Genomic DNA, 26,184 nt, shown 5'->3' with positions numbered 1-26,184 from the left:
TATGTTGTCATAAAAATAAATTAAAGATGCAACCTGTTTTCTCCTAATTTATTATAGTAGAAGAGAAGCAACTATCTAATTGGTGTAGCATTAAGCAAAAAGAGGCAAGGTTTGTATTTTTATAGTTGAAAGTCTTGAAGACATGGCATGGTCTATAACTGAGACAGAAAGTGACCACTGCTCATTCATAAGGAACCCATATTTAAAGCATGATAATAAAAAAAATTAAATAATAATAAACATAGTTTACCAAAACAAAGAAAACTCCAAAATAAAAAATAAAAGCCTTATGTTGGTCCCAACTATTTATAACAACAATGAATTTCATCAAATAGGACCAGCACTTCCCTTCAAATAATCTTCAATATTATATGCAAAGGTTTTAAAAAACACAAACGAAAACGACCCCGATAAAACGGTATCAACACCCCTATTATTATAATATAAATAATAAATTATGGTTAATTTATATCTTGACAACCGAAAATCTATATCATAGTCGATCAAAATTGAATATGTGTCTAACATTTGTATCGATCAAAATTGCAAAATGATTTAAAATCTTGATTATATGCACTTTTCATGTCTCAAAATTTTAGTATAAGAGAAAAAAAATCTTCTTGATTCTATTCACACTAAATTGTGATGGAAATAGAACAAGACCCTTCTCTCTCTAGTGCTTACATTCGTAGCCTAGTGAAACAATTAGCAACCACAAAAAAACCAAAAGAAACCATGAACACCAAACATCATCATGAGCATCAAAATTTAAGAAAACAAGTCAAAGTTCACAAAAAACAAGGTAGAAGAAGGCTTCACACTACTAGACCTTATCAAGAAAAGCTTCTAAATATGGCTGAAGCTAGAAGAGAAATTGTCACTGCCTTGAAATTTCATAGAGCATCTAAGAAACAAGCTAGAGAAGAAGAGAAACACCAAAAATACCAACAACAACAACAACAAGATTTAAGGTTGTCTCATTCTAACCAACAACAACTTTCATGTTTTGACTTTGAGCAAGACTTAAGGTTGTCTAGGAGAAATCCTAGGATTTATCCATCATGCATAAGCAATTTATCAAATGATTTTTCCTATTCTTCTTCTTTCTCTCATCCTTCTCTCTCACTTCCATCATGGCCTATTTCTTCATCATTTTCACCAAACCTTTTGGTTGAAAATTCCAATATTACCCTCCCAAATCAAACTCTAGGATTGAACCTTACTTTACATGATTTTAACAGCTTAGATTCTACCCTTTTGCTTGACGACAACAACAACAATAATGATTTATCCTTTTGTTCTTATTCACCTGCACCATCTTTATCTCCTCCACTTTATTTAACAAACGATCTCGAAATTCCTTCTATTAATGAAATATCACAAGGAGAAGATGTTTCCTCAATGCTAGAAACCATTGAATCAAGTCCTACAAACCAGGTGAAGGAAGGAGGCTCTCATGCAGCCATGGATGATGAAGGTATGGAAGAGATGAGATCATTGGGAGAGCAGTATCAAATGGAATGGAATGACACTATGAATCTGGTTACATCAACTTTGTGGTTCAACTTCTTGAAGAAAATGGAAAATGATGCACCACAAGAGGATGCATGTCATCATGTCTTTGATGAATTCATGGAGTTTGATCCTACTTGGTTGAATGCAGAAGAAGAAAGGTGTTTAGAACAGTGGTCAGAATCAGAGAATTATTTGCCAGATCTTGGCTTACCTTGGTAAGTTTAATGTAAGTTTTATAAATTTTAATAATGAAATTCTGTTTAAGGAAGTGTTTTTTTCTTGTACTTTTGTACTTTGTCAAATAAATATAAAGACATGTACTTTATTTGAATCTTCTTGTAACTTAACATAGTCAGTGAAGTTTTCACCGGATCTTATCTTTTTATTTCTTTTTTAACTCATGGAAATTTGGTCCTATGCAATTCCATTAACAATAGAAAAAGATAAGAGTATATATAAAGATGGAAGAGAGATAAAAAAACCTCAAATGGAGATGATAGAGAATTACGAGAGATAAATAAAGAGAGTGATTAGAAAATTATTTAGGGCAAGTGATGAGTATACAGTGTATTTAAATGTTGGAAACTCGAGATACCCATTCATAATTGTGGACTATTCAAACCAAGTGCTACATAGATGGAAAATTGAACTAATAATGAAGCTCTTCTGAAAATTTTGATGATTAATAAGTGGTAAGTCAAATGATAAAATATATTTTTAAGTTTAAGAAAGCCGGACTCTAAAAAGTTTTGGGGCATTGCACTCTTATGTAAAAAAAAATATCTTGTGGAACGACGTCGTTGTCGTATCTCGAAAAATGCGATCTCTTGCGATGGTCGTGGAAAAATTTAGGTCGAACAGAGTTGTCACCGAACTTTATTTATCACAATGAAAAAATAGGAAAATATCGATAAAACCTTTGAAGAATAGAATAATGGTCGTCGCAATCATATTCGGGTTCGGGAGTCGATTACGCAAGGGGAAGGTATTAGCACCCCTCACGTCCGTTGTACTCAACGGGAACCTTTTAGTTTAATTTACGGTTTGAATGTTAGCTAAATGTTGTTTGTTTTTTTCGAGTGATAAAAAGATTGAAAATAGAGATGGATGAGAACCTCAGAAGGGGTAAAATGGAGGTTTTTTATTAGTGTGCTCGCAAAGATCTTGCAATCTCGTGCCTACGTATCCTTATGGTGCAATAAGAAAGTCAGAGCATTCGTAGTTCGGGGAACTACGGTTGGTTGGTGTCTTTTAGTGAACGGTTGTTTAGATCGCGTTCTAAAGGCTAAACGTTGACTTGTTTACTCTCGGCGAAGGCTTCAACACTAGTTTGTTTTGCGCGTTAGAAGGGGTTAAATAGTGTTCTTTCTGAAAAGAATTTTGATCACATGGGGGTGACAGGTTGAGTTAATATGTTGAATATTTTGTTAGATCGGTTTCGATCGTACGTGGGCGAGAAAGAGAGATTTGATGTGTTGAGATATTTTGTTGGAAGATGATTATTCGGATAGTCGAGTAAGGCAAATCGTATCCTAATAGTCGAGGAGAGGAATCGAAGGCTCTACACCATCTCCCTTTTCATCCTTAATTGTAAAAGGATTTGATAGTAGTTAAGGTGTTTTGAATGGATGACGAATACTCGGATAGTCGAGTAAGGCAACTCGTATCCTAATAGTCGAGGAGAGGAATCGAATGCTCTAGACCATCTCCATTTTCATCCTTAATTGTAAAAGGATTTGATAGTAATTAAGGTGTTTTGAATGGATGACGAATACTCGGATAGTCGAGTAAGACAACTCGTATCCTAATAGTCGAGGAGAGGAATCGAAGGCTCTAGACCATCTCCCTTTTCATCCTTAATGTAAAATGATTTGATAATGTTAAGGTATTTTAAATGGATGACGAATAGTCAAATGGTCGAGTAAGGCAACTCGTATCCAAGTATTCGGGAAAGAGAATAGAAGGCTCTAGACCACTTTCTTTTTCATCTAAGTGATTATGAAAATAAGTTTGTGTATGGTTGATGTATTTTAGATAAACGACAAATATTCGAATAATCGAGTAAGGCGACTCATATCCAAGAATTTGAGGAGAGGAATCAAAGGCCCGAGACCATCTCCCTTTTCGTTGAGTTCATTATGAAAATGATTTGATTTAATTGAGTTAGAAGTTTATAGAGAAATGACAATTGTCTGACTAACCGAGTAAGAGAACTCGTATTCAAACCATCGAGGAAAGGAGTTGAAGGCTCAAAACCATCTCCCTTTTCATTTCTAAATGAAGTGGTATTTAATCGTGATTTAGGTATTTTGAATTTGATTTGAATAAAAATGCTCGATGTTGGATCGAGGTTTAAAATTTGTGTTTGTGAATAAATTGGATTATTTAGTGAATAAATCATCTAATCGATTAATTAAAATCGAATATGTCTCATTATAAGAAAGTCCAAGAGTAAGCTATGTGAGGTTGATGGCAATGCTAAAAGCGACCGACTTACAAAGGTATGGAACTGGGGGCTCGACATTGAATCGGGGATTATGCGATTTATTTGTGATTTGAAGTGGTTTTGGATTGATGATGAAATGGAGTGAAATCAAGCTTGTATTATGAAATGGAAGATGATGGTGAAATAAATCGGTCTATTTTTAATTAATAAAATTAATTGATTAAAATTCAATTAAGTTGTCTAATTAAGGTAATTAAAAGTAATTATCCAAATTATTTGATTAAAAATTGATATAATCAAATAGTTAAGTTAATTAAAATTAATTAACAAAATAATCTAATTTAATTAGAACTTTAATTAATTGATTTATTAGGTGACAATATTGAATTCAAAATAATCGAATTTGAATCAGGAATCATGTGCTCATAAACCGGTTTGTACATAGCGACAACGAAATTGGAGTGTCGTATGTAAAGATCGAAACACGGTGAAAATATACAATTGATTTATTGAAATTTTGGCGGCATTGTGACATGAAATTGTCGAATCCACATGTTTTATCCGATTTTATTGCCATGAAAATTGAACAATTATAACATTATATTTATTTAAGACATTGTAAGATTCAACACACCACTAGCCTTGAGACGAAATCCGGCAACCATAAGGTAAAACCGAAATCAAAATAAACAGTATCTAAGTTATTATCTAAATCATTATTTAAATAAAAAATATCACAAGATATAAGTTATTACCATAAAAAGGCAACTCACTTAATAACACCATTATCTAAATTACCATTTAAACCAAACAAGAATAAATTAAGCTTAAATGAATAGCTACAGGAACATATGCTTGGAAACAACATCAACGGGCGAAAATCTACAAAATGTTAAGAGAACTTTGACTACCATGCGTTTCAACCGTGTATCTTCAACACATACAAATCCGATACAAATATAGCTTAACCGAACGGAGTTCCTTAAATGAAATAAACATGACTCACACCACTAGCTAATAACAAGATCCATTCAACTTTTTAAACTTACATAATTGTTTACTAAAGTTTAAAACAAAATTAGAACACAAGCCAGAACTTGACATAATCCTATAATTGAACCAACTAAGTATTCAGAATGGAAATGAATCCAATATTCAAGCAACAACATAAACATTCGATGAATTCATTTCAGATTATTACCGTCATTGTTGAGATGCCGAGACGTTGTTGCGGTATCGCGGTGGATGTTGCGTCGTTCGCCGGTGGAATGAGCAACAGGTGACAGACCCGGTTTGCATTGAAATGATGGTGTTGTTACGAGTCGCATGTGGTCAAGGCGAGTTTTGGAATGGAATTTGTGAAGGAGAAGAGCGATCCAAAACGCAGCAGAATTTAAATTTTCTCCTTTAGTGATCCTCATGAATTGACATGATCAGTGATAGAATTGTTACATCTTGTGGCGATTGCAACCTTTGATCCAAATCTACGGAGCGATCACGAACGTTGAACGATGACAACGCATCTACTCAGTCCACACGAACGGATTCCTTCAATCTCAGTGCTAGTTGCTACGAATGAAGGCTTTGAGTGAGAGAGAGAGAGAAACGAAATTGCAACTGCACAAATGCTTCTACACAAGGGTTCTATTTATAGAACCACTTGTGTGGGTTGCAAGCTAAAAAGTCCACTCAAGTGTATGTGGCCCATATCTTATAATATGCCAAAATCACTTAAGCGCGTGGTACCTTACCATATTTCGTATTCTACTTAAGTACACCGTACCTTACGATGTTCTACAATTCACTTAAGGGCACCGTACATTATGGTATTCCTTAGTTACTCTATCTCTCATCAATCTGTCCTTTTGTGTGTGACCCTGTAGGTTTTCGCGGCATTGGCAATTATATTAAATCACGTATTTAACATAATAAACAGTGAGCGGTATCTAGCAACACATCACTGCTACCAAAGACACGAAAATGTCATATGATCTGACAAATCCTTTTGTGATAATACTTATATGTACAATTACCCTTTTGCTCTTATGTCTATATTGAACACAAGGCATAGACCGTGTCATCCTTGTCTAGTTCAATATTTGGCCCATAGACATTTATCATGTTACGTAGGATGGGCAAATTCCATCTAGGTCACTCATGTCCCTTAGCATGCTTCGTGGAGTACCCATCAACTGTCTTTATGGTCATCTAGTTACGGACAATTTTTGATCAGCAATAAGGCACTCGACTCTACATCTAGGGTCCATAGTGGTTTCAGGTCGAAGGGTGGTATACATCATTATTACCATGAGAATAACTTATGACACTTTGCATAACATTCTATATAGCATTCTCATAGCGGGTCAATCCAGTATAAATATTACTCTTAATATTCATACCTATGTTTAAGACTTGATAACTCATTATCCATGATCCATGAGATGTGATCATCAGTCTATATACATAATAGTCTTAATGCTTTAATGTTATCCCACTTCACAATAAAGCTCGACTATGGATACTTTAAGAATAGTGTCCTTACGTTTAATGTGATCTCATGATTAAGTCACACTTGATACATTAAACGGACTATCTATTCTAGGGACTTTATTAGAAAAACATAATAAAGAAAAAGCCTTTTATTATTAATAAATAATTCGATACAAGTACCAAAAGTATTGGCCTCTAGGGCTTACACCAATAATTTGAAGGAGTGAATCACCGGTGAGGTTTGGGATGATGGTTTGGTGACAACGGATGTGTCGTGTAATGGTGATTCGTAGAAGGTGAGAAGATGAGATTGTGATAGGTGAGTTTGGTGGCGGATCGCGGAAGGGTTGCTGGAGAAGAGAGATTTGTGGTGGTGATGGTGTTTCCGGACAGAGAGGTAATGAAGTCTCACGACGGAGGGACGACGCGATGTTGAATCGTGTTTCGGAGGTGGAAGGAGATGTTGACGGGAGTTGTTTATGAAGGCGGAGTTTTGAGATGGGTGTGGTGTTTGGTATGTTGAATCACAGTGGTGGTCAGTATATACCGATGGTAAGTGGTGTGAAGGTGGAGGTAAAGTGAAAGGGTTTTCAACGGAAAACAGAGGGAGAATGGTGAGTGGTGGCGGACGTAAGAGGTTGTGGGTTTGTTTTTTTTGTCTAGTGTGAAGGCGGATGAGGGAGATAACGTGTGAGGGAATTTTCTGTCTTTCTTTTCCACCTTTTCCGTTTTTTAGAAGAGAAAGAGAGAGAATTCGTGAGTGTGTGTCCAGGAGAGAAGAAAAAATCTTCCCTTTTCTTTTTGTATTTCCTTTTTTTTCGTTCCCGATGGTCCCCTCTTTTTTTGGATTTTTTTAAGAGCCGTTATGGCCCAACTGTAAAGAAACCTTCATTAGCTGTCCATAGAGAATCCTATGGACACCTCCCAATTGAAAACAAACACGTGGCCTAGTTCAAGGAAGACGGATTTGAGATTTTGCTGTATGATTTTTATTAATATTAATTCAATTAATTGTTGTTGTTTTTAATTGGCTAGAGAGAAATTACATGGATCGCAAAAATGGGCATTTGATTAATCCCGATTTAATGATCGAGATCGAATGAAAGAAACACAAATTGTAACCAACTTTGAAAATGTCTAAAATGCCCCTCCTAGATGATTTAATTGTTTTAAACAATTTAAATCCCTTGAATCAAATAATTTTGACAATTCTCTAAAATAAATATGATAAAAATAAATGAAGACATGGATATTCCTATTTAAATTTTCTGAATATTTTGACAAAAGAATAAAAATAAAATGACTGAAAATGAGTAAATGTCGGGCGAAAATTTGCTCAAAAAATTAAATCGGATGCACTAAAATGATCAACACAAAATATACTTATTGAAAAAATACAACGTTTCTTTAAATTTTGAAATAAATTTTGACCGGTTAAAAGGCTCAGACAGACCAAAATGCAACTGAAGAAGTCGTCAAAAAATATAACAAACACACCAGGTTAAACTAGCAAATCGTAGATTAATAATACTGACACATGCAAGCTTGATTTCAAAAACATTTTACCCACTGATTTTGCACGTACTTGAGGAATGGTTTAACCGATTTGTCTGTATATTCAACAATTTACTTCGACTGGTATTTTAGGTATTATTCATGATGAAATGCATGTTATACTATACAACTGATGCAAACTAAAAATAAAATCAAATTTACGAAAATTTTAAAATGCCCAGACAAAATTGGGGTATGACAGCTACCCCTATTTAATTACCTTTAACTAGAAGATATGAATGACAACAGTCTTTGTACATTCGTGGTGGAAGATAATTAAAAACGAAAAGACCCAATTTTGTCCTTTGAGATGCAAGGATGAAATGCATAAAGAAAATACAGTGTGAAATACGATGAGGTATGTTTATTAGAAGGTAACATGAAACAATCAAGACTCTTTGGGAATTATCAGAATAGTATTTTGGATGCCATGATCGAGATATTCCCAAAATGGAATGATACCTCAACTGTATCTAAAATTTTCTGAGGATTAGTTGAACAGTGTCTTGAGCTGAACGCATAAAATTCTCTGAGGATCGACGAAGCAGTATCTTACACGATATAATTGAGATATTCCATCAAAGGAATGATACCTCAATCGTATCTAAGATTCTCCGAGGATACTAGAGTAGTACCTAAAAACAAATGAGATTCTCCATATCAATGAAGCAGTATCTCAAACAAATAAATGAGATTCTTCAGATAAATGAAGCAGTACCTCAAACAGATAAATAAGATTCTTCAGATAAATGAAGTAGTATCTCAAACTGATAAATAAGACTCTTCAGCTAAATGAAGCAGTATCTCAAACAGATAAATGAGATTCTTCAGATAAATGAAGCAGTATCTCAAACAGATAAATGAGATTCTTTAGATAAATGAAGCAGTATCTCAATCGGATAAATGAGATTCTCCAAATCAACGAAGCAGCATCTTACATGATATAATTAAGATATTCCAACATGGGGAATGATACCTTAATTGAATCTAAGACTCTTCGAGGATACTAGAGTAGTATCTCTAAAAACAAATGAGACTCTTCATATAAATGAAGCAGTATCTCAAACAGATAAATGAGATTCTTCAGATAAATGAAACAGTATCTCAAATAGATAAATGAGATTCTTCAGATAAATGAAGCAGTATCTCGAACAGATAAATGAGATTCTTCAGATAAATGAAGCAGTATCTCAATCGGATAAACGAGATTCTCCAAATCAACGAAGCAACACCTTACATGATATAATTAAGATATTCTCACATGGGGAATGATACCTTAATTAAATCTAAGACTCTTCGAGGATACTAGAGCAGTATCTCTAAAAACAAATGAGACTCTTCAGATAAATGAAGCAGTATCTCAAATAGATAAATGAGATTCTTCAGATAAATGAAGTAGTATCTCAAACAGATAAATGAGATTCTTCAGATAAATGAAGCAGTATCTCAAACAGATAAATGAGATTCTTCAGATAAATGAAGTAGTATCTCAAACAGATAAATGAGATTCTTCAGATAAATGAAGTAATATCTCAAACGTTTATCTGTTGGGGAAAATAGTTCAGAAAAGACTCCTTTTGGAGGAGATTTACTAAAAATGCTCTGCAGGGGAAAAGCTCATAAGAGACTTTTTAGGGTAACCTCTGCTTGGGGAGAAATGATAGAAAAGATGTTGGGGAGTATTATTAACAACCTTAAATTTGAAGAATTACTTGCTAGGAAATAATTCTACGAGCGCATGCAGGATAATAACACTATCAACTTTAAATGAGGAATGTATGGGATATACATGATTGACCGTGGATCCTGAACTGCGTTATATTTTTTTGTATGATGCTCCATTTTGGATGGAAGCACTTGCGTGTGTAATGATGCATAAGATGTATGCAAGTGATCAGTCTCCAATTCTACTTGTTTTCTGACACTCATTCGACACCTTTGTACGAAGTCGATAACACATTAGTCTACTTATTTTATTGTTTTGTTTAGTAATTTAGATGTTTTGCATTGTTGTTTCCAGTTGTTGATTACATGTTATTTACATCATTATACTCCATTTTATGTCCCTTTGTGGTAGTTCTATTAGTTTCATGTGTAAGCAAAAGTACCAGAGGGATAGAAAAGCAAATAGGATATTCCGGGCCCGTCTGAAGAAGAAAATTGGACAGTACAGTAGTCCTGACACGACCACTCGTGTTGCCCAACACGGGCCGTGTCAGGAGAAGACACTTGGAAAAGGAAAACATGGGGCTGACACGGGTGCCCGTGTCAGCCTCCCTGAAAAGGCGTGTCAAGCCTTTCACACCATAAGCCCAACACGGCCTATCGTGTTGTCTGACACGGCCTGTGTTGGCTTGGACACTTGATTTTCCATTTTTTTGCTGTTTTTGGCACGGCATATTCTGGAGGGTATTCTGGACTTTTGCTAGATAAAAATTGTCATCATGAACTATTTAGGGGAGATTTGAAGATGGAGAAAGGGATTTTTCACAATCAAAGAAAACAACGATAAAGATTGAAGCAATGGAAAGCGATGAAGAACAACGGAATTCTGAACTTTTTGTAATGTCTCAATTTTATCTTGTATTTTATTTGAATAATATGAGAGGCTAAACCCCCCAATGCTAGGGGGTGTCCCTGAATTGATCATGTAATGACTCTGATGTTATAATTTCCTTAATACATGTAATTTGTTATCAATTTCACTGTGTAATGTGCGTAATGCCTTCTTTATCAGAAAAATTAAGATTGACGTATGGTTAACATTAGCATGATTGTAATTGCTAAGGTTTTTATACGGTGAAACCATAGTAGATATCACCTAGGACTAGGGATACCCTATGGTTACCGGGTTATTCTTGTTAAATTAAAATGACTTAGTTTCATCATAATCACCTAAGGACTTAGAGGTTAGATTGAATACCAAAGGTTTCCCTCTGAGGTCTTAGGGGGGAACATTCTTAAGATCCGATAATTGAAACAATTCTCATTATTAAGGAGATATACACACAAGGGTAATTACAGGAGATTTTCACACACCATCCTTTGCATATTATTATAACCTGTGAAAATATTTATTCTGTTTTATTTTATCTTACAATGATTTTTACCAAAACCCATCAACTATTAGTTTTGTTCAATTGAGTGATAATTTACACATATATTGCTGCGTAATCCTCGAGATCGATCTTTGCGAAACTTCCCTATTATTACTACATCGGCAAAATAGTACACTTGCTATTTTCCCGATCATGTTTTTGGGGCCGTTACCGGGGATGGCCAAATATAAGTTGAAATTATCTCAATTGAAATTTTGTTGCTCTGCAACTAAAATTTATTTTCCGTTATTTTGAATATTTTATTTCGATTATATCAACTAATCTGTGTCTGATATTTGTATGTGAGGTAAGGCCTTAGCTGGTTTTCCTTTTGACGCAGAAATCGAGAGAACCTTGCGGGTAAGACTCAGACAAGCTCGATTAGCGAGATTGGAATCAGACGAAGAACAACTTTCCACCCATTCAGGTTCTGATAGAGAGATCGAAATTATTGTTGAAGCTCTACCTCCACCAGAAAGACTGTTGGGAGACTACGGAGGTGCAAATGCACAAACCAGCAGATTAACCATTGTTAACCAGCCAATAAACACTAATTTCCAGTTGCACCCGAGTACCATTAATCAGCTTGAAAGGAAACATTTTACTGGAAAAGTGAATGAAGATGCAAACAAGCATTTACAGAGGTTTCTGACCATGAGCAACACTCTTAAAATTGACGGTCACACCGAAGAAGCCAAGAAATTGAGAATGTTCCCATTTACCTTAGCGGAAGAAGCTAAAGAATGGTTTTATTCCTTACCTGCTGGTAGCATCACATCTTGGGAAGAAATGGAAAAAGCCTTCCTGAATGAGTATTTTCCAACATCGGTATTTCTGCGGAAGAGGTATGAAATTCTTAATTTTAAGCAGAAGGATGGGGAAACTTTGGGAGACACCTACAAGCGATTCAAGAGAATCCTAGTAGCCTGCCCAACTCATAATATGGATGCAACTGAACAAATGCAGATGTTTGTGAATGGTTTTAAAATAAAGACCAAACAGCTGATTGATACTATAGCTGATGGTTCCACAAATTTTTCAACAGCCATCAGTATCAAGAAGATCATTGAAGCTATTGCCGCTAATGAGCACATGGAGTTTGTACGATAGGTGTCAAAGTAAACCAGAAGGGGTTATAAATTTAAAGTTGGAAACTAATAAAATCCGTATTGAAGATACTATAGCTGTTAGAGTTGATAAGAAGCTGAAGGCGATGAATATAGGTACCCAACAGGTGGTGCAGGTCCAACCGGTTCCTACTGTCAGCTATGATATTTGTAGTGGTCCGCACCAAACTATTTATTATTTTGCAACTCCTCAACAAGTGGAGGAAATCAAATTTTTGAAGCAAAATAATCCTTATTCCAACACGTACAATCCTGGTTGGAAGAATCATCCCAACTTCTCATGGAAAGACCAAGGAATCACTCCTTAACATGGTCAGTACCAAACTCAATATCAACAACAACAGCAGTAACAGGCCCCTAAGGAAGCTGATTGGGAAATTGCTATTGAAAGAATGGCAACTCATAATGTTCAATTTCAAGAAGAAACACAGAACAATCAGTAAAACACCATAGAATCCATAAAGAATCCTGAAGTTCAAATGGGTCAAATCGCTCAGCAACTAGCTTCGAGTTCTCAAGAACAAGGTGCTCTACCTAGTACAACTGTGAAAAATCCTAGAGAGCATAATAATGTGAGCGCGATGACAACAAGAAGTGGTAAATCAGATGAAGTTGTTGAGGAAGTGGATGAAGAGGAAGACCAATTGATTGAAGTGGACCTTGAGATCAAAGAAAATGAAGTTGTTAGGGAAGAAGTGGTAGCACCAAAACTTGTTGTGAAAGAAATAGTCATTGAGCCCAAGTCGATTTTTAAGCTTCTCTTCCCCACTAGAAATAAGAAAAAGGACAACATGAGAAAAACTTTGAAAAATTCTTAGAGTTGTTCAAGAAGATGGAGATTAACATTCCTTTGTTGGAGGCACTTGAACAAATGCCTACTTATGCCAAGTTCATGAAGGACATCATTTGGAAGAGGCGTACCACCGACACTAACCCAATTATTCTAACCTAAACTTGTAGTGCTATTTTATAGGGTATGAAGATTCCGATAAAGAAGAAAGATCGAGGAGCTGTTACCATCCCATGTACTATTGAAGATAGGTCGTTCAATAAAGCTCTTATTGATCTGGGAGCTAGTGTGAGTCTCATGCCGTTATCCATTTACAAGAATCTTGGTATAGGGGTTGTGCAAGATACCAAGATGACACTCCAATTCGTCGATCATTCGGTCAAGAAACCATATGGCATTGTTGAAGACGTTCTGGTGAAAATTGATAAGTTTCTATTTTCGGTGGATTTTGTAATTCTTGAAATGCCGGAAGATGAGGAGATCCATCTCATTCTGGGGAGACCCTTTTTGGAAATGGGATGGTGCTTGATAAACATAAAAGAAGGAACAATGACGTTGAAGGTTAATGATGAGGAATTGAAAATCGATGTTCGAAACACCATGAGGTACAAGGATGATATTTGTACCAGTCATACTATAGAGGTTCTGGATCAGGTGACGACATATGATAATCCTTTGAATATACCATAGTCACCTTTGGAAAGAGTGTTGAGTTTGTCCATTTTCGATTCTGATAAAGAGGTGGACAACGGGGAATCTGAAGTGCTAGCCTTGTTGGACGCACAACCCCCGTGGAAAGGATCTCGACCACACCGGTGGGAGGATTTACGCCTACCTCAATCTAGTGGGGAGAATGAAGAACCAAAGAAGGAAATGGAGTTGAAACAACTTCCTGACAATCTTAAATATGTATTTCTCGAACCTGAAGGAAAATGTCCTGCTATCATAAACTCGAACCTTCAGAATATCCAAGAAGAAAAGCTCATCCAAGTCTTGAAAAAGTACAAAAATGCTATTGGATGGGCAATTGAAGATTTGAAGGGTATTAGCCCTACTGTATGCATGCATAAGATTCTCATGGAAGACAACCACAAAACCGGTAGTCCAACCGCAGAGAAGACTCAATCCTGCAATGAAGGAAGTAGTTCAGAAATAGGTGGTGAAATTGTTAGACGCGGGTCTTATATATCCTATTTCTGACAGCCCATGGGTGAGCCTGGTTCATGTTGTCCTTAAGAAAGGGGGGACCACCGTAATAAAGAATGAAAAAAATTAGTTAATTCCTACTCGGACAATAACCGAATGGTGTGTTTGCATTGACTACAGAAGGTTGAACACAACAACTAGGAAGGACCATTTCCCTTTACCATTTATTGACCAGATGTTGGAGAGGTTAGCCGGGCATGATTACTATTGTTTTCTAGATGGATACTCCGGGTATAATCAGATTGCTGTAGCTCCGAAAGACCAAGAAAAGACAACATTCACATGCATGTATGGTGTTTTTGCTTACAGAAGAATGTCATTCAGGTTGTGTAATGCTCCAGCCACCTTCCAACGATGCATGACTTCCATTTTCACCGACATGCTCAAAAAGCATACGGAAGTCTTCATGCATGACTTCTCGGTCTTTGGATCCTCATTTGATAACTATTTAACTAATCTCTCTCTTGTTTTAAACATGTGCCCGAAAACGAATTTAATTTTGAACTGGGAGAAATGTCACTTCATGGTGTGTGAGGGGATAATGTTAGGTCATAAAATTTCCTACAAGGGAATTGAAGTTGACCAAGCAAAAGTAGAAGTGATATCTAAACTCCCACCCCCTGTTAATGAGAAGGGTATCAGGAGTTTCTTAGGACACGCAGGGTTTTACCGCAGGTTCATAAGAGATTTTTCAGAAATTGCAAAACCGTTGACCACTCTATTGGTTAAGGATAAGGCGTTTCTGTTCAACAAAGAATGCATCATGGCCTTTGAGACATTAAAGAGCAAACTGATTTTAGCACCCATTGTTATTGCCCCCGATTGGTCTCTTCCGTTTGAGATCATGTGTGATGCTAGTGATATTGCTGTAGGGGTAGTCTTAGGACAGCGAAGACAAAAGTTACTACATGTCATTTACTATGCTAGTCATGTGTTGAACCCTGCATAGATGAACTACGCAACCACTGAAAAAGTGTTGTTGGTTGTGGTTTACGCATTTGACAAGTTCAGGAAATATTTGTTAGGATCAAAGGTTGTAGTGTATACGGACCATGCCGCTTTGAAATATTTTTTTGCTAAACAAGACTCTAAGCTGCGACTTCTCAAGTGGATCTTACTCCTCCAAGAATTTGATGTCGAGATCCGAGACAAAAGAGAGTGTGAAAACACAACGGTAGATCATCTATCCTGCATGTCACCAATTGATGAAACAGAAGAAAAGAGACCGATAAAGGATGAGTTCGCGGATGAACACATCCTTGCTGTTATCGGTATCCCGTGGTTCGCAGGCTACGTGAATTATTTGGTGGGGGTGTAATCCCCAACGATTTTGATTCTAACAAAAAGAAAAAGTATGTTCATGATTGCAGATTTTACTTGTGGGATGACCCATTCCTATACAAAAGAGGGGTTGATGGGCTGGTCAGAAGATGTGTCCCGGAGGAGGAGCAAAGGAATGTACTTAGAGCTTGTCATGATTCAGATTATGGAGGACACTTCAGTGGTGACCGAACACCGGCCTAAGTTCTTCAATCAGGCCTATATTGGCTCACATTGTTCAGAGATGCCCAGGACATTGTCAAAGACTGCGACAGATATCAAAGAACGGGAAATATTTCTAATAGAAATCAAATGCCGCAAAATGTTATGTTGGAGGTTGAATTGTTTGATATCTGGGGAATAGACTTCATGGGGCCCTTTCCACAATCCTTTCGAAAAAATTACATCTTGGTAGCAGTTAACTATGTATCAAAGTGGGTTAAAGCTGTGTCATTGCCCACCAATGACTCTAAAGTGGTTATGACATTTCTGAAGAATAATATCTTTTCGAGATTCGGGGTGCCAAGAGCACTTATTAGCGATGAAGGCACTCACTTTTTGAACAAACTGGTGGAGAATCTGCTAAAGAAGTATAATGTTAAACACAAGATCTCCACTCCGTTTCACCCTCAAACGAGTGGCCATGTCGAAGTGTTCAACAGGCAGATAAAGCAAATATTAGAAAAACTATTTGCGCATCTAGGAAAGACTGGGCACTAAAATTAGAAGATGCACTATGGGCATACAAAATGGCTTTTAAAACACCCATATGTATGTCTCTGTATCAGTTGGTTTATGGTAAGGCTTGTCACTTGCCACTAGAGTTGGAGCACAAAGCATTTTAGGCATCCAAATTCTTGAATTATGATCTGGCTAAAGCAGGTGAGTCCCGAATCCTTCAGCTCCACGAGTTAGAGGAGTTTCGGAATCAAGCATATGAGAACGCCAAGCTCTACAAAGAAAAGACAAAGAAATGGAACGATCAGAAGCTGCAGAGAAAGGAGTTTGTTGAGGGACAACTAATGCTCTTGTTCAACTCCAGATTAAAACTTTTTCCAGGAAAGTTGAAATCCAGGTGGCCGGGTCCGTTTATGGTTCACAAAGTGTTTCCCCATGGAGCTATCGAACTAAAAAATCCAAATAATGGGGATACACTCAAGGTGAACGAACAAAGGTTGAAACACTACTATAAGGGACAGGAAAGTGGTCTAATCGATAATGTTCGTCTCCAAGTATGAGGGAGATGACCGTCAAGCCATGTGACGTTAAACGCAGCGCTTCGTGGGAGGTAACCCACGCGGTTTTGTTCTAATTATTTCCATGTCTGTTGTGTTTATAGGTATATTCGTAGGTTCACAGGTACATCGCAAAGTGCATAAGATAAGGGTTAAGTTAAAGTCAATAAAGATTTTTGGATACCAGAGAACATGGTAACAGCCAAAAACCAAAAAATCCAAAAATTTTGAAGAAAAACAGGGCCATGACACGGGTGCTCGTGTCACCTAACACGGCCCGTGTCAAGCAAGCAGTTGGAAAACACATTTTACAGTAGGCTGACATGGTCGCCCGTGTCAGCTGACATGACCCGTGTCAGCTCTACTGAAGGAATCACCAAAAAACAGTGGCCTGACATGGCCACCCGTGTCAGCTAACACGACCCTTGTCAGGCTTAACGGCCATATTTTGCAATTTTTGGATTTTTGTGATTGTGTGGACTTCACCTGGATTTTTCACCACTTAAACTCATTTTACCCTTAATCTACCCATAAAATCTGATTTTTTCACTCCCTCTCTCTAATTTTTACCTAATCCTTCTCCTTCCTCCATTGTTTTCCAACTTCCTCCATATCCAAACCACCTCAAAGCTCTTAACTTTAACACCTTACTCCGTCCAAATTGTCGGCACCCTTCACAAAAGTTGCTCTACTCTCCATCCTCTACAAGGCTACGATAACCGTTTTTCCATTTTCCATACTTTTTTTTGGGTGATACATTTTGTTGCAGGAATTAATAATGTCGTCGAAGAGAATTTCCAAAGGGAAGCAAATAGAGGCGGAATCGTCCCGTCCACGGAAATGGACCATCCGTCATACGAATTCACGTGATATCATGTTTGACAACCCGGAGCATGAACGGGGGTACGCATCTCACGTCAAACGGAAAATAACTCCGACAAGGTATCTTTGCTCCGGTACTTTATTTCAATTGGGTTTGTCGGAAGAATTGGATAGAATGTTCCATGTCCTTAGAATGCTTGAATTTTTGCATTGTGAAGCACCAACCTATGAGCGCATCACTTTAGAATTCTTGAGCACAATTGAGTTCAAGCTAAAAAAAGGTTGGACGGGTACAACGATGTACTTTGGAGGAACGATGTCTTTCAGGTTATACAATGTCGACCACGAGTTGACAGTGGAGCAGCTAGGTGAAATTCTCCGCCTACCCCTTTATGGCCCCGGAGTCGTACCAGATAGTTTTGATGCTAAGAATTTCTGGTTGGCCATTAAGGGACGATCCGATTATGTGGCAAAAGGGGCGAAGGCATCTGGAATTCAGAACCCCTGCTCCAGGTATGCCCAAAAGGTGTTGGCTTTCACACTTTTTGGTAGGGGTGATAGCACAGGTGTAGCCACCCAAAGGGAACTCTTCTTTTTGTTTACCATGGCAAACCGGGTAGCTGTGAGCATTGTAGCATTTGTAGCAGATTACCTGGGTCGAATGGGGAGAGTAGCCCAAGGGGGAATTTCCATAGGGGGCATCATCACACATATTGCCCACCATTTCGGATATGACCCTACTGCACTTAATGAGACGCTAGTGGCAGGTAAGCACAAACTGGACATGAACGCATTGGTCCAGCAAGGTATGATTTCATAGATTTCTGATTATTATGCCTTAATGAGTTCTGGTCAGTTTACTATGGCTCTTCCTGGCCCCGCACGAATTAGCATTTCCAACACGACCAATTAGCTATTTGAGAGTGTCGTCCAAGATGATATGGACGAGCACAATACTGACATATTTTCTATAGATGACCCACCAGAGGAAGAAGTACAGGAAGAAATGCAGGAACGGGAGCAGTTTGTTGCTCCACTAGAGGACACCACGCACCCAGGTGTCGGGTTATCATATGTGACGCCGAACCAATGGTCGTGGATGCAAACAGAAATTGGCGATCTCCGAGCGGAGCAAACACGCCAAGGCCTATAGCAAGCCCGTCAAGGGACTCTTATGGAGGAGATGCACGCGATGATACAACGTTTGATGTTGCAATTTCCGCCACCGCAATGAACTTGTGTGAGTCCCTCTCTATCTTGGATTAAACATTGCAGACAATGTTTAGTTCAAGTGTGTGTGTGTGTGTTGGGGGGGTATTATTTTTTGTTTTTGTTCTTAGTATTTTTCAGTATTTTATTATGTTTTTTTTAAATAATTAGTTGTGTGGTATTCTGTGTGTTACAGATAGAGGACATTCGTGTCAGATGAATGATGAAGCCTGGAGCGATTGGATGAAAAACACACCCCTCTACTTGCTCTTCTGGAAACCCCCGAAAGTTGATGCTACTGACCCGAAAAATCGGACGTGGCTCTCTGTTACTGGACTTCTTAGGGATACTCTGTAACTGAAGCAAAGACAAAGCTACATCACACTGAGAGGTATCTTGGAAGCCTGAAGCTAGACAAAAGATGGTGAGGACCACAAAAAGCTAAACAATTGTCATCATGAGAGCTTTCTAGGTATGTCTCTGTCTCTCTGGGTTTGCATTAGAGATACTGGAATTTCATAACACACTATACACATTAAGGTATTGTTTTTATTTTAACCCTGAGCCTTTCCAGCCAACCCGCCATTATTACCCTTCGTTCACCAAAATTGAGCCATATTTCCTTTTGTTTGCTATTTAACCACTGTATATAACCATAAGCCCATACACTACCACACCTTGCTTAGATAAGTGTTGTTTACCCCGAATCTGCGGAAAAGCCTAAGTTTGGGGTTTCATCAAAATATTGGGGACACCGATGAATTGTAGATAAGTGCAATAAAAAGAAAAAAAAAATTCAAAGAAAAAAAAAGAGAAATGAAAAAAGAGAGTATATTATGAGTAGTATCATGAAGCACTTATCTAGAAGTATTAAGGTTGGCAAAAAAGCATGCTCAAAGAGCAATAAAAGAAAATATATGAGCCAATGAATCTCAACAAGAACGGTGTCCAAAAGAAATATCCCTGATTTTTAGATTGAACAACAGTTACGAGGGTAACAACACGAACTCTGAGCCTGAACCCCTAGTTTTTCCATTTTTTTGTTTTGACTCCCCACCTTGCACCCTAGCTCCGCTATAACCCAAAATGTCCTCGAATAATGTGTGCTATATGTTTCTTGTTATGAAGGTATATGTATTTAAAACCTAAGAGTTGACTTTGCATACTCTGTTTTTCTTGAGTGCAAACACTTTGATCCTGAGAGATTTGGTGAGAGTGTGAAAAGCTACAGGACAAAAGATGCGTCAATGTGAAAGTGTGGCTGAATTTGGAAATCGGGAAAGAGTAAAACTGTGATTGAAAAGTGAACTGGAGATCGCGAAAGATCACGGTAGCATTGTGGATGCGAAATTTGGGGGTGACGGTCCTGATGTATCGAGCATCACTTGAGGACAAGCAATGAGATAAGTTTAGGGTTGTGATCAGTCTCCAATTCTACTTGTTTTCTGCACTCATTCGGCACCTTTGTACGAAGTCGGTAACACATTAGTCTACTTATTTTATTGCTTTGTTTAGTAATTTAGATGTTTTGCATTGTTGTTTCCATTTGTTAATTACATGTTATTTGCATCATTATACTCCGTTTTATGTCCATTTGTGGTAGTTATATTGGTTTCAGGTGTAAGCAAGAGTACCAGAGGGATAGACAAGCAAGTTGGAAGTTCTGGGCCCGTTAGAAGAAGAAAATTGGGCAGTATAGTAGTCCTGACACGACCACCCGTGTTGCCCAACACGGGTCGTGTCAGGAGAAGACACTTGGAAGAGGAAAACAAGGAGCTGACACGGGTGCTGGAATTCAAGAACATGTGCAAGCAGGATTGTTTCAGAATGCCACATACAATGACAAGGCTTCTGATATTGGATGTACCTGCTGGAGCTTAAATGAAAGACATGTTCATGCAGGATTGTTTCAGATGACATACACAGTGTCATGGCATCTGATATGGTTGTACCTGCTGGAAGTTATAAAAGGAATTATTGGATTATGCATGATTTTTTCTAGGATGTTAGACCCGATGTCATGACATCCTGTACACAGAACATTCAGTATGAATGTCTGGTGTTTTGTGATTGCACAATTAATGGCAGTCTTTGGATGATTGAAGATATGGCTAGCTGGCGCATTCAATCATGGATTACAACCAGATTTACTTATTTTCCAAGGAGATCTATACTGCTGTTATAAAAAGATTTGATTGGAAAATAGATTTAGGGTTTTCAAGATGTCCAAGCTCAGCAGAATGCTTCTATAAAAAGGGACTTAGAAAACCTGTTTGAATACACAACCAAGACTGAGCGAAATATAGAGAGAGAGCTAGGGTTTGTGTCTGTTTAGTCGTAAGACTTGTAGGTCATTCAAGTCATCCATTGATGATTGAATTGGACTGATTTGTGGTTGTAATTTGTCACTCTAAAGCTGTTAAGCAAGAGTGTGTGTCTTCTTGATCAAAGATTTGAAGCAAGATCAAGAGTGTGTCTTCTTGATTGAAACTGTGAAGTAAAATCAAGAATGTGTAATTGAAACGTATTTTCTTTTCACAAGGGGTTGTTGTTTAAAATCACTGGTGTGTGATTGTAAGGGAAGTGAGTGGGTTCTCATATCTAAGAGTGCTTAGGTAGAAGTTGCACGGGTAGAGATTAGGTGAGAAAGACTGTAACTTGTTGAAGTGTACGGAGAGTCTTTGAACTAATTCTATTTTAGTGAATTTCCTTCCTGGCTTGGTAGCCCCCAGACGTAGGTGAGTTGCACCGAACTGGGTTAACAATTGCTTGTGTTATTTGCTTTACCATTCTGTTTATCTTATCCATTGTGTGTTAGCAGATATCAGTGTCGTAACATTACCTTCGACATCTTATATCTGATACCAGAATTTCAATTGGTATCAGAGCAGGCATCCTGCTCTGGTTCTGGGTGAGATCTAGGGGCAATACTTTCTGGTACAATGGAGAGAGATGGAGGATCTGTTCATAGGCCACCAATTTTGGATGGTTCTAACTATGACTATTGGAAACCTAGAATGGTAGCATTTTTGAAATCCCTTGATAACAAGGCTTAGAAAGTTGTGTTAACAGGTTGGGTACATCCTGTCATTACTAAAGAAGGAGAAGCCACCACTAAAAAGCCTGAAGAACAATGGTCCAAGGAGGAGGATGATCTTGCTCTTGGAAACTCTAAAGTCTTGAATGCAATATTCAATGGGGTAGACAAAAATATTTTCAGGCTGGTTAACAACTGTGAAGTGGCCAAAGAAGCTTGGGACATTCTCAAGACCACTCATGAAGGCACCTCTAGGGTAAAGATGTCTAGACTCCAGCTGCTCACCTCCAAGTTTGAAAACTTAAGGATGAAAGAAGATGAAAATATTCATGAATTCTACATGAGTATCCTTGAAATTGCCAATTCCTCTGGAGCCTTGGGTGAGAAGATGTCAGATGAAAAGTTAGTAAGAAAAATACTCAGATCACTCCCCAAGAGATTTGCTATGAAAGCAACAGCCATAGAAGAATCTCAAGACATCTCAAATATGAGAGTTGATGAGCTAATTGGATCCCTCCAAACATTTGAGATGGGAATATGTGATGGAGCTGAAAAGAAAGCCAAAAGCATAGCATTTATGTCAAAAACTGAAGAGGAAGATGAGGAAGGTGGTCAAGATATTGATGAAGACCTGGCAAATGAGATAGCAATGCTGGGAAGACAGTTCAACATACTGATAAAAAGGGTAGATGTGAGAGCAAAGGGAAATGTCAAGAACATCACATCTGACATCAGTAAATCCAACAGCTTTGGTAAGAAACCAAAGTCTGAAGAAAAACCCAAAGAAGTTCAGTGCTATGAGTGTAATGGGTATGGTCATGTTAAAACTGAATGTGGGACCTACCTCAAGAAACAAAAGAGGAGTCTTGTGGCCTCTTGGTCTGATGGAAGTGAAACAGAAGAAGCCACAAACCATGTGACTGCATTGACAGGAAGATGGGGGTCTGCGGAAGAGTCAATTGATGATGAAAGAACCCTTAAAGAGTTGTGCCACAGAAAGGCAGGAGTGTGCGGACAAGTTGAAAGCCAGAAGAAAGTGATAGCTCAGCTGGAAAATGAAAAGGAAGAGCTTGTGGAAACCATCTCAAAATTAAAGGTGGAAGTTGTATTCTTGAATTCCAAACTAGATGAGATGACTAAGTATGTAAGAATGCTTAACAATGGATCTGCCATCTTAGACAAGGTTCTCCAGACTGGCCTAATAACAGGAAACAAATTTGGTATTGGATTCAAGGCTGAGTACAGTTACACTGGTTGCAAACCAAAATCCAAACCTAATTGCAGCCATGTTAAAAGCAAACCTGAGATGTTACATCAGATATCACAACAGCAAAAAGGGAAGCATCAAAGATGGAAATGCCAATACTGTGGAAAATTTGGCCACCTGAAGCCCTTTTGCTATAAGCTATATGGCTATCCTGGCCCTGTTCAGTCTCAATACCAATCAGGGTCCAAGCATCACAAGACTGTCAACAAAAGGCAATGGACTCCTAAGACAAAGGTCACAAGTCTCATAGCTCACACTTCCCTCAGAGTTTCTGCCAAAGAAGATTGGTACTTTGACAGTGGTTTCTCTAGACATATGACTGGGAACAAAAATCTGCTAACTGAACTTCATCCTCATGCCATGAGTTATGTTACCTTTGGTGATGGTGCAAAGGGGGAAATCAAGGGAATGGGTAGGCTGGATTGCTCTGGAGTTCCTGACCTTGATGATGTCCTACTTGTTAAGGGATTAACTGCTAATCTTATAAGCATCAGTCAACTGTGTGATCAAGGTCTGAATGTAAACTTCACCAAAACTGAATGTCTGATTACTAACAAAGAAAACAAAGTAATCATGAAGGGAGTTAGGTCCAAAGACAACTGCTACATGTGGAGCTCTCAAGAAACTGGATACTCCTCAATGTGTACCTTAGCCAAAGAAGAAGAGGTGAAGATGTGGCATCAAAGATTGGGCCATCTGCACCTTAAAGGTATGAAAAGGATCATATCTATTGATGCAGTTAGAGGAATTCCCAACTTAAAGATTGATGAGGGAAAAATCTGTGGAGAATGTCAGATTGGAAAACAAACAAGGATGTCACACCAGAGGCTTAGACACGACACAACTACCAAAGTCCTGGAGCTACTTCATATGGACTTGATGGGTCCCATGCAAGTAGAAAGCCTTGGTGGGAAGAAATATGCATATGTAGTGGTAGATGACTTCTCCAGATACACCTGGATCAATTTCATAAGAGAAAAATCTGATGTATTTGAAGTCTTTAAGGAGCTTTGTTTGAAACTTCAAAGGGAAAAAGAAAGTCCTGTTGTCAAAATTAGAAGTGATCATGGGAAGGAGTTTGAGAACAGCAAATTTGCTGAATTCTGCTCTTCAGAAGGAATTCATCATGAGTTCTCATCCCCCATCACTCCCCAGCAAAATGGTGTGGTGGAAAGAAAAAATAGGACTCTTCAAGAATCAGGCAGAGCTATGATTCATGCTAAGAAACTGCCCTATCATGTTTGGGCTGAAGCCATGAACACAGCCTGCTACGTTCACAACAGAGTGACATTGAAGAAAGGAACTCCCACAAACCTTTATGAAGTCTGGAAAGGAAGAAAACCCACAATCAAATACTTCCATGTATTTGGTAGCAAATGCTATATCCTGGCTGATCGTGAGCAAAGAAGGAAGATGGATCCCAAAAGTGATGAAGGAATATTTCTGGGCTATTCAACAAACAGTAGAGCCTACAGGGTCTTTAATTCCAGAACTAATGTATTGATGGAATCCATTAATGTTATGGTTGATGACCAATAGACGGATGTCACAGACGATGTTGAGACATCTCTGAATGAGTCTCCAGTTGACCACTCAGACAGAAATAAGGAAGAAGAACCTCCTCAAGCTGAACCTGAAGATGACAAAATAAACAAGGGACCCTCTATCAGAATTCAGAAGGATCATCCCAAAGATCTTATCATAGGAGATCCAGATAAAGGAGTCACTACTAGATCAAGGGAAGTAGTCTCACATGGCTGCTTTGTGTCAAAAATTGAACCCAGAAATATCAAGGAAGCCTTGACTGATGAGTTCTGGATCAATGCAATGCAAGAGGAGCTAGGCCAATTCAAGAGGAATGAAGTATGGGAACTGGTTCCTAGACCTGAAGGGGTAAATGTCATAGGAACAAAGTGGGTTTATAAGAATAAATCTGATGAACAAAGGGTTGTTACTAAAAACAAAGCTAGATTAGTAGCTCAAGGATATACTCAAGTTGAAGGAGTGGACTTTGATGAGACATTTGCTCCTGTAGCTCGCCTTGAGTCCATTAGACTATTACTTGGAGTGGCATGCATTCTGAAATTCAAGCTGTTTCAAATGGATGTGAAAAGTGCCTTCCTGAATGGCTACCTAAATGAAGAAGTATATGTTGAACAACCTAAAGGATTCACAGATCCAAATATTTCACAACATGTGTACAGATTAAAGAAAGCCCTATATGGGTTGAAGCAGGCTCCCAGGGCTTGGTATGAGAGACTCACAGTGTTCCTCACTGACAATGGATACAAAACGGGAGGTATTGACAAAACTCTGTTTGTGAAGAATGAAGGAGGAAAGCTCACGGTGGCACAAATATATGTAGATGACATTGTTTTTGGTGGGATGTCAGAACAGATGGTTGAACATTTTGTCAGACAAATGCAATCTGAGTTTGAGATGAGCCTTGTTGGAGAACTGACCTACTTTCTTGGGCTACAAGTCAAACAGATGGAAGACTCTATCTTTTTATCTCAAAGTAAGTATGCCAAGAACATTGTGAAGAAGTTTGAAATGGAAAATACAAGCCATAAAAGGACACCTGCTCCTACTCATGTGAAAATCTCCAAAGACGAAAATGGTGTCAGTGTAGATCAGAGTCTATACAGAAGCATGATAGGAAGTCTCCTATATCTCACAGCAAGCAGACCTGACATTGCATTTGCTGTAGGTGTTTGTGCTAGGTATCAAGCTGAACCAAAAGTCAGTCACATAAACCAAGTGAAGAGAATACTGAAATATGTCAATGGCACCAATGACTATGGGATGTTGTATACTCATGGATATGGATCCATGTTGACTGGGTTCTGTGATGCTGACTGAGCTGGAAGTGCTGACGATAGGAAAAGCACATCTGGGGGATGCTTCTTTTTGGGGAACAATCTGATTTCATGGTTTAGCAAGAAACAAAATTATGTATCTCTATCCACTGCTGAAGCTGAATACATAGCAGCTGGGAGTAGTTGTTCTCAATTGGTATGGATGAAGCAGATGTTGTCTAAATACAATGTCACACAAGAAGTCATGAC

General features: G+C 38.1%; 2 protein-coding genes across 2 annotated transcripts; both read left to right on the top strand.

Moving 5' to 3' along the window:
- Positions 1–511: 511 nt before the first annotated feature.
- Positions 512–1,912, top strand: LOC127097673 (uncharacterized). The gene has a single exon (XM_051036167.1). It carries the CDS (start codon positions 646–648, stop codon positions 1,732–1,734), a length of 1,089 nt encoding a protein of 362 aa, XP_050892124.1. The 5' UTR covers positions 512–645; the 3' UTR covers positions 1,735–1,912.
- Positions 1,913–14,767: 12,855 nt separating this feature from the next.
- Positions 14,768–15,175, top strand: LOC127093772 (uncharacterized mitochondrial protein AtMg00860-like). The gene has a single exon (XM_051032675.1). The coding sequence runs from the start codon at positions 14,768–14,770 to the stop codon at positions 15,173–15,175; it is 408 nt and encodes a 135-aa protein (XP_050888632.1).
- Positions 15,176–26,184: the final 11,009 nt, after the last annotated feature.

Source organism: Lathyrus oleraceus, chromosome 6, assembly GCF_024323335.1.
Source record: "Lathyrus oleraceus cultivar Zhongwan6 chromosome 6, CAAS_Psat_ZW6_1.0, whole genome shotgun sequence".
In the NCBI taxonomy this organism is placed as follows: Eukaryota; Viridiplantae; Streptophyta; class Magnoliopsida; order Fabales; family Fabaceae; genus Lathyrus; species Lathyrus oleraceus.
Note: the sequence above shows the minus strand (reverse complement) of the source record. Positions and strands in the feature narration are given on the sequence as shown.

Excerpts from the sequence above, each read along its gene's own strand:
- LOC127097673 (XM_051036167.1), top strand. The coding sequence starts at position 646 with ATGGAAATAGAACAAGACCCTTCTCTCTCTAGTGCTTACATTCGTAGC.
- LOC127093772 (XM_051032675.1), top strand. The coding sequence starts at position 14,768 with ATGTTAGGTCATAAAATTTCCTACAAGGGAATTGAAGTTGACCAAGCA.